The sequence below is a fragment of the Nicotiana tabacum genome, chromosome 5 (genome assembly GCF_000715075.1).
Source record: "Nicotiana tabacum cultivar K326 chromosome 5, ASM71507v2, whole genome shotgun sequence".
Lineage (NCBI taxonomy): Eukaryota > Viridiplantae > Streptophyta > Magnoliopsida > Solanales > Solanaceae > Nicotiana > Nicotiana tabacum.
Genome location: NC_134084.1, coordinates 155,471,722 through 155,481,668, shown reverse-complemented (window position 1 = coordinate 155,481,668; position 9,947 = coordinate 155,471,722). Strand labels below are relative to the sequence as shown.

Sequence of the window (9,947 nt, the reverse complement as noted above, 5' to 3'; positions counted from 1 at the left end):
AACTCTCAAAGCCCCATGCTACCCTTAAAAATTATGGAAAATATTCCAGGTAAGTGATGTGACAAGGTTGAGTGCCTATTAAGTTAATTATTATACATTTTCAACTATTGCTTAAACTCACCGGCGAAGCCACATGGTTACAAGGTGGTCAATTGATCACCCTTCATCAAAAAATTATATTGTGTATATAAGTAAAATATTACGTTTTAGAGGTATATAACATTTATTGAACACCCTTTGTCGCAATTTTTTTCATATCTTTCAAATTTGAATACCTTGGGAAAATTTCTTGTTTCGCCACGACTTAGAACTATGGTCGAAGGCTTTCTTTCTAGATAGTCATACGTAAAGCTAGGAGAATTCATAAAACTTAACTTTCATAATTAATTAGCGTAATAGTATTTTGCTTTTGATTTAATAAGACCACCTAATTCCTTGAGATTTAGGTGAGATGTTTGTTAATTATGAACAGAAATACATACAAAAGTAGGCATATTGCCTTATCTCTTAAATATCATACCTGAAAAGTAGACAAATTGATCACTTTTTTCTTTACAAAATTTAGTAGGCGTTTGGACATAAAATTGGTATAATTTTTTTTTATATAAAAAGTAGTATTTGAAGTTAAGTTGAAAAATTGTATTTGAAATTTAAAATTATGTTTGGATATGCATTTCACTTGAAAAAATATTGTAGTTTTGTGAGTGGAGAAAAATATTCGAATTTTTTTAAGAACTCATTTTTTAAATAAAAAACTCGAAAAACTTACAAATTTTTCATGGTCAAATATATTTTTGAAAAATAAATCGAAAAAATGGGTCCTTATACAGATTACAACATTACTCCAAGGTCAGATAAGCTACTTGGTTATTGTTTTTTTAGTCCATTATTTCTAGTAAAATCTGATATGTTTAATTAAAGAAAATGACTATCACTACTAGAAGTTCGGCAAAAATCGACCGCGATCGACTGAGCAATTTTGGTCGGTCAAAAGTCCGGCTAAAAAATCGACCAAAGTCGGTCGGTTTTTCAAAATATTTTAATTTTTAATTTCTTTTTATGAAACTGACCAACTTTGGTCGGTTTTCTTTGGCGTAAAAATGCGAAAAACTATTTTGAGTTCCCGCGACATTTATTTTTCAAGAAACCGACCAACTTTGGTTGGTTTTTTATTTAAAATAAATTAAAATTAATATTAAAAAAACAACCAAAATCGGTCGGTTAATTCGGCCGGTCATTTTAAAAAACCAACCAAATTCAGTCAATAATTTTATTTTTTAATAAAATCGATCGATATCGGTCAATTATTTTCATGCGGAAACATTTAAAGAGTATAAATAAAATAAAAGACAATCTTAAAACAAAATGCACCGATGGTCTAGTGGTAGAATAGTTTTTTGCCACAGTATAGACCCCAGTTCGATTCCCAGATGGTGTATTTTTTAATTACATAATTAAAATACCGACCAACTTCGATCGATTTTTTCGACAATTTTCTTGTTGAATTTAATTGACCGACCGAAGTTGTTTACTTGAAACTTCGGTTTTTTCTTCAAACCGAAAAGTATATTACGGCTAATGTTTGTAAAAATTTGGCTAGATTGGTAATGTTGGCGTTTTGTATAGTAATAATTTGCATGGTAGTCCTTTTGCCATCTAATGGCTTGTGTTTCGGCCAAGGATGTGGCTATTCTGGGAATGATGTAAAGCCACATTCAGTACTTAATGAAAATATATGATGTGTAAACTAGAAATATAGAAATTGTTACAACATAGAGCCAAAAAAAAAAAAATAACAAGAAGTTAAATAAAATTACTTGCAATTATCATTTAAGTGATTTGATTGTGTAATATTGTCGGTATGGTAAGCTCAAAATGTATATAATTTAAAAATAAAACGAGAAAAAGTGAAACTATTAAAGGAAGAAATATGTTCAATTATAATACTGCAATTGAGATATTGAATACCAATTTATGTAGTATCTTCTATTCTTGAAAGTTTTCCTATGCATCTTTTCACGTTAAGCCCGTGAAGTTTTGTTTTATGACTTCTAAAACTTTCCTTTTGCTTCTATTGACTAGAATTTCAATTAATTTATTTCCTAAAATCACGAAAAGATTACCAAAAAGTAAGATGGAAACAAATTAACAACTAATTGGTTAGATCAATTATATTATCGTCATCGATTTAATATTATGAATCATAAATTGGCATAATCTCCATTGATTAGAATGTCCAAACTTGATTTGGAAATTTTAAATTACCTTCTAAATTTTCTTTATTAAATATTTTAATATGATACCTATTTTTCTTTGGTAGCCTTTTAATTTAATTTCTATCATAACCTATTAATCCCAGCAGCCACAAATTACCTTACTAAAAAATGACCCTTTGGCGAATGATGACTAATCAATGATGTCAAAACCAAATCTGAATTTGAAAAGTAAATCAGTATAGGGCAAATAAAAATAACTTACATTTGTTTTAAATATTAAGGTGTATCTTGGTTCCTTTAGAACATTTTATATACAATTTTACATTTATTTTAAAAAGTATTGAAAAATAGTTATTTGGGAATTCAAAAATTCTTTTAACTATGATTATGTTTTTCATTTTTTTTAGAATACTGTTAACTATAACATTTGTGATTTATAATATTCCCTAAGATCCAAAAGAATGACGAGGTTCAGAGTACTATCTTCAATGCATTTTTGAATTAATTTAAATATCAATTTATTATTTTTTTTCTATGAAACTTATATATTTTAAAACTATGTAAGGTAGTATAAATAAAAATTGTTATAATTTTATTTAAAATATCCTAAACAAAGAAAATTATTTGACAATAAAACACAATGATATTAGTATAATTTTTTAACTCGTTGATTGCTTTATATACTTTTTCACATTGTAATTTTATTTTTGAAAATTCAAGGAACGGGTGTCTGAATTTATACTGGAAATTAAATTCATTAATCTTCATATTCTAAACATTGTCAGTTTCTTTTAGAACAGAGAAAAGTATTAATATTTCAAAAAAGAAGTTACTTTTTTTTTTTGGATGAATTAAAAAAGAAGTTACGAAAGTTAAGAAGGCAAAAGTAGGGGTGGATATTAGAAAATCAACCGAACCATACCGCACCGATTTTAGATTTCTTTTAAAGAAATCGTAGGTTTTTATATAAATCTATAACCGTACCGATAATTAGGGTAGGTTTTTTATTTTATAAAAATAAACCTAAAAAATACCGAACCGTACCGAATAAATTTTACATGTGAAAAATATATTCATATAGTAAGTTTAAAACTAATAAAGTATTAAATTTTTCATTGGGTCTTGGAATTATGAAAACTGTTACAAGCCAATAAATAATTAAACTCAAAATAATAATTTCTAAAACCTATTCTGCTACTTATACTTAACTAAGTTATTTCAAGTATCTTTATTAGCAAGACACAAAGTATTCTAACGATTATGAGCAGTAAATTACAATGTTTGAATATGTTTCCTTTTATATAATTTAGATTTATCTTTTAAAATATTTAATATTGACTTTATTCTTGAGTCCCAACTTGGTTAATATCTTTTCACTCGTGTGATTTATATTTTATTTGTTTTTACTTGGTTTCTTTTACGTTGGTGTCGAATAGTTGTGTACCTATACTCTAGCCATCTTTCATATTTTTTAATTAATTATCCTTTAAACAATAAAATGTCTAGAGAGTTTCGCTAAGTCCTATAAAAGAACGTATGTTATTACATTCTACTTTTACTGGTGAATTTTATGACATTTAAAAAATACCAAAAATTAACCGAACCGTACCGATACCGAAATGAAACCGACATGATTGGGATGGTTTCAAAAAGTCTAATTTTAGTTATACATAATAAAATAACCGAAAAATTGGTATGATACAAATTTTATAAAATAATCGGCCGGACCGAACCATTGACACCCTTAGGCAAAAGCAAAACAAAGGTAGAGGATATCCTATTATTTAGGCTTCACAAATGACCAAACTGACAAATCTTTGATTTCCCTCTAATAATTCTCCTAATTAAAAATAAATAAAAAAAAACAAAAAAAAAAACTGACCATTTCTTTTTTCCTTTCTGTTGCTATCCATAATCCTAAAATACTGAATCCAAAAACACACACAAAACTCCTTCAATTCAAACCTCCAAATTAGGAATGGAATTAAATTTAACTGTAATTTCTAAATCATTCATTTATTTTGTTACAAAACTTCTGACCCGATAGTTTAGTCACAAAATCTGCATGTAAAAGGTTACCAGTTATAAATTTTCCCTTTAATGCTTCCCCTCCTTTACTTCCTGCAACTTTTCAGTTTTTCAGTTTCCATAATTTTGAATTAACAAAATTATTTCTATTACTATAAATACACAACAGAACAGAAGAAACAGACCCCACCATCTTCTGTTTTTTCTTCTTCTTATATTTATTTATTTATTCAATATATATAAGTCATAGGTTTGGCCTACCCTAACCAAGAAACATGTCACAAATTTTGTCATAGGTTTTGCCAACAGATTTTTATATAGAAATCCTCTCCTCTCCTCTCCTTTTGGAACAAATCAAGTTCTTATTTTGGTTTTGCACTTTTGTTCTTCCTGTTACAAATATGGCCATTCAAGCGCAGTTATATTCAGAAAATCTTGGGTTTCCTTTGGTAAGTTCACAGGATTTAATGGAGAATAATGTTTGCGGATTTAGCCACTTTTACTTTAATCCTCAACATCAACAACAACAACAACAGCAATTTCTACAAATTGAACAGCAGCAGCAGCAGTTTCAAATTCTGAACCAGAAATATAATCAGAATTTGATGAACTTTTACAATTCTAACCAAACAGTGGTGAGCCTAGCCTGCCAATTAGAGAAACAGAGGCTTGAGATTGATCAGTTCATCAATTTACAGGTTATTCTTGTATCTTTTACAATTTCTTCCTTCCATTTTACATGACACTCTGTTCTTTTTAGATTTTTTTTTTTAAAAAAAAGAAGAACTCAATTTTTTTTTCTACACCCATAGAAATGTTTTTAAGACCTCAAGTTGTAAGGATATTTTTGATAAGTAGCAAAAACAATTCTTTCCCTCTATTTTTAAATTCGTCTTCGGACATACGCTGCAGTATAAAATGCAACGAATAAGGCAGCCCGGTGCACTAGGGTCCGGGAAGGGACGGACCACAAGGGTCTATTGTACGCAATTCACAGTTCGAATCTGTGACCTCCTGGTCACATGGCAATAACTTTACCAGTTACGTCAAGGCATGTCCTTCGTAAAATACAACGAATAAGTTATTAAGATTTAATCAAGATTATTATTTTATAAAAATACATTTTTTATACATATTTATTATTATTTTAAAATACATTTTTCTAATCAAGATTACTATTAATGTAGTTGGTTTCGGCCAACCAACCAATTTTGTGTTTTGTCCAAATTTTAACAAGCGGAAAGTTTGCATTTTTATTTTTTTAATTTTTTATGAACGATATATGCAGCAACCTAACAATTTTTTAATTTTTTTTTTGATAAACAGAACGAGAGACTGAGATTAGCTTTACAGGAACAAAGAAAGCAACAACTAACATTAATATTGAGAAACTACGAAACAAAGGCTCAGTTTTTACTAAAACAAAAGGACGAAGAAATAGCAAAGGCAATGAACAAGTCAAAGGACCTACAAGATTTCTTAAAAAGAATAGAAATGGAGAATCAAACATGGCAAAGAATAGCCAAAGAAAACGAAGCCATTGTCCTATCTTTAAACAACACAATTGAACAACTAAGAGAAAGTGCACGTATTCTATCAACCAATGGAGGTGTAGGAGATGCAGAGTCTTGTTGTGATGTACGACCAATGGAGCATAACGTACAAGAGTCACAGCAACTCAGTCTTGAGACAGGAAATGAGGAACAACAAACGAGGAAAATGATGTGCAAAAGCTGCAATTGTAGGAAATCGTGTATTGTTTTCTTGCCTTGTAGGCATCTTTCTTCTTGCAAAAATTGTGACCCTTTTCTACATTCATGTCCTGTCTGTAGAATTGAGAAGAAAGCAAGTATTGAAGCTTTGATTTGATCTTCTCTTATGAAAATGACTAGTGTTTCATGTTTCCAAGAAAAAAAATGCAGTCACATTTCATCATAAGAGGGTAAATGAACATTGAGTTGGTAGAAAAGGGGTAGGGATTAGGGATGTTCTAAAAAATCCAAAAAATTCGAACCAACCGAAAATAAAACAAATCGACCAAAAAATTGATATTTTTTAGGTTTGATTTGGTTTTGGTTTTAAATTTTAAAAATCGATCAAATTTGGTTTGGTTTTGGTTTTAATCAAAAAATAATCGGAAAAAGCCGAATCAAACCGACTATAAAAGTAGCTATTTAAATTTATTTTTACACACACATATATATATATATATATATATATATATATATGTATGTATACTTTTATATAAAGTTTCTAAAATTTTATAGTACACCTTAGTCACTTGAATTTTTAGTCTAGTTCTTTGCTATTATAATAATTTAGTTCTTTGTTTTTACATTCTAGTTTGATTGATAGTTTTCTTTTGCTAAATACAAGAATTTATTTCATGTAAAAATAATTGATTTTTAATTTAGTACTTAAATTATTCATCACTATTTGATTTAATTATTATCAATATATCTTGGTAAATGATAGATTTCTCAAAGAGCAATTGATCTGATAGTATTACATTGAAAATGTAGTCGCCGAAATATGTGTTTGGTAGTGTATTTCTCATATTTAAGAAAAAAATCGATAAATAGCCGAAAAAACCGAAAAGCCGACAAAAATCGAATTAATAAAAAATCGACTTAATTGGTTTGGTTTAGTTCCAATATTTGAAAAACCGACTTACTTGATTTGGTTTCTTTTTAAGGAAAAACCGACCCAAATCGAACCATAAACACGCCTAGTAGGGATGTTTGTTGGTCCGTACGATACCATATTTAGATATTTCGGTTCGATATTTTGGTATTAAGTTAATACATTAAAGGCGTGTTTGGTTAGGCAGAAAAGTCATTCTATATTTCATTGATTTCTTTGATAATCTTGTATTTTCTGTTCACTTACTATGGGATTCATCTATTTTTACTTGTTTTTTCTATAACAACAACAACACAATTCGGTGCAAAAGGAATTTCGTAGGAAGAGCCGCACGTCAAGGGTATTGTGTAGGGAGAGGGTGTTGTGTTGGTAGAATAGTCATTCTAAATTCATTTATTTCGTTTACAATCTTGTATTTTTTGCTCACTTATTAGGGGGATTCATCTACTTTTTGCATTTTGTTGTTTTTAATTTTTATAACCATCTAGCATTAGCATCTATTAACTCGATTAATTCAGATTCGAGACACATTAAAGAGGAGTTTCATTCCTAGACTCGAACCAAGCTCTAATTAAAGATGGTGTTGGCGGAATTTTTGGGAATTTTTTTAAATATGCCACTAAACTTAACAAAACAATTCACATGTGCCATTCGTAAGAGGACGTGATAAGGTTGGTATGTAAAGAGGGTTTCGATAATGTCACATATATGTCACGTCCTTAGTCTTAAACTAAGCGCACGTGCAGCACTTGGCAACTCGCTCACGATCTTGCACAGCTTCCTCACGTTCTTGCTATGCCAAGTCAGCCTTACTACACTCATGATCGCTAAGAGAATGTTAGAACACAAGAGAATTGCCAAAGGAAGCTTTTGTATTAGAGAGAACTTGATAGTTTAGCTTGGTTCATGAATTACGAATGAATGCCCCCTATTTATATTAATCACCTAGGGGCTAGTATGTAAATAATAATTGTTCTACAAGTCCTTCCGTATTTACAAATAAGTCCTTCTCTAGAATATTCTACATAGTTAGAATCTTCTAAGGACTTTCCTAACAATTCTATAGGGTTCTAAGGTCTTCCTAAGGAAACCTCTATATTTCTCTAGAACCTTCCTACAAGTGCATAAATATCTAGAACATTTCCAAGGAAATTATCCATAGTTCTAGAATATTCCACCAAGATCTAGTCCCTAACTTATGTAACCATTCCATATGGCAAAAATATATGCCAAGTGGCACCTACGTGGTATGATGATGTGGCGGGTCATTACACTCTCCCCCACCCAATTTTGTACCGCCCTCGGCACAAATTATCGACACATATGTGCGCACCTCGTCTTGGCGTCGCCAAAGATCTTTGTCTATTAGCCATGATGCCCTATGAAGAGGTTCTCCTTCCCATTTCACAAGGTACTGGCTACCTTTCTTCTCACGCCATTTGTACTTTGGACGGCTAGCAATGATGGCCTCCATACTCCGCCCATCGGATGCCCCTTCTTGCTCTTGACCTGAATCTTCCCATGACTCAACCAAGTCTAGCAGCTTCTCAAGCATCGAGTACGTGCTTCCATTCCCTATTTGGCTGCCCTCTATGGTCCAGCCTTACTGGCAAACTTGAACCCTCTGCTTGGTGCATTGTCTGAGTCCGATAGCATGCCATCACTTTGTAACTCTCCATCCTTTTCAACTATGCCCATCCAACTTTTCTTGCTGCCACCATGCTCCATTTGCATGGTACCAAGATAGGCTTTAGAATCCCTTACTTTCGGCTTAGATTCCAAACGCATCCCTCAAATACATGCGGTTCCCCCTGTGTCATCCTTATGTGCTTGAGAAAAGCTCCCTATCATTGTTGCAAGCTTCCCCAACTCTGAGCATTCACTTTCCAGATGTGATCCTTCACAGAAGTAGCACCCTCCCTTAGGCACGTACTCCCTACCATTTTCCGGCCCCTTGCCGTTTCTCTTGGACCCCTGTGCGTTATGGGATAGCCCCTTGCCATTACCCTTGTATAGCTCGGCTATGCATTTCCCGTGTCCTCATCATGATCTCCCTCATCCCTCTCGGCGTTGCCTTCTTTGGACTTGGCAGGCTCCATCTTGAAGTCAACAAGTGACTAGGATACTCCGATGGCCCCGTTCACGTTGGCTATTTGATGTCTTCTTAACTTATGCTTTGCCCAATTTTGCAACTCTTCCATGAAGTAGAAGAGGAAATCTTCCTCGGACAATGACGAGATTTGCAGCATTAAGGTAGTGAACTCGCGTACATACTCCCCAATTGTGGCCTCTGTCGGAGCTCCCTTAGCTTCCGCCAGTCTGCCACCTCACGTGCAGCCCGTGCACCACCATACTACTTTCACTTAGGGACCTCGCGTTGATCCCTTCTGCAAGTACCAAGCCCTTGGTAATTCCGGCCATGGTTCCCTACAAAACTTCCTTCTAGCAATCTCTTGTATTCTTTCTAACATTCCTTAGTCATAACCTTTGCTCTGATACCACGTTGTCACATCCTTAGTCTTAAACTAAGCGCACGTGCGGCACTTGGCAACTCGCTCACGATCTTGCACAGCTTGCTCACGTTCTTGTTATGCCAAGTCAGCCTTACTACACTCAAGATCGCTAAGAGAATATTAGAACACAAAAGAATTGCCAAAGAAAGCTTTTGTATTAGAAAGAACATGATAGTTTAGCTTGGTTCATGAATTACAGATGAATGCCCCCTATTTATACTAATCACCTAGGGGCTAGTATGTAAATAATAATATTCTACAAGTCCTTCCGTTTTTACAAATAAGTCTTTCTCTAGAATATTCTACATAGTTAGAATCTTCTAAGGACTTTCCTAACAATTCTATAGGGCTCTAGGGTCTTCCTAAGGAAACCTCTATATTTCTCTAGAACCTCCCTACAAGTGCATAACTATCTAGAACATTTCTAAGGAATTCTCCATAGTTCTAGAATATTCCACCAAGATCTAGTCCCTAACTTATGTAACCATTCTATATGGTAAAAATATATGCCAAGTGACACCTACGTGGCATGATGATGTGGCGGGTC

The 9,947-nt window shown here is 32.5% G+C and overlaps 1 protein-coding gene across 1 annotated transcript; it reads left to right on the top strand.

Moving 5' to 3' along the window:
* Positions 1 to 4,455: 4,455 nt before the first annotated feature.
* LOC107786548 (putative BOI-related E3 ubiquitin-protein ligase 3) lies at positions 4,456 to 6,118 on the top strand. The gene is made up of 2 exons (XM_016608033.2): positions 4,456 to 4,942; positions 5,571 to 6,118. The coding sequence occupies exons 1-2, from the start codon at positions 4,646 to 4,648 to the stop codon at positions 6,111 to 6,113; spliced, it is 840 nt and encodes a 279-aa protein (XP_016463519.1). The 5' UTR covers positions 4,456 to 4,645; the 3' UTR covers positions 6,114 to 6,118.
* The last annotated feature ends 3,829 nt before the right edge of the window (positions 6,119 to 9,947 follow it).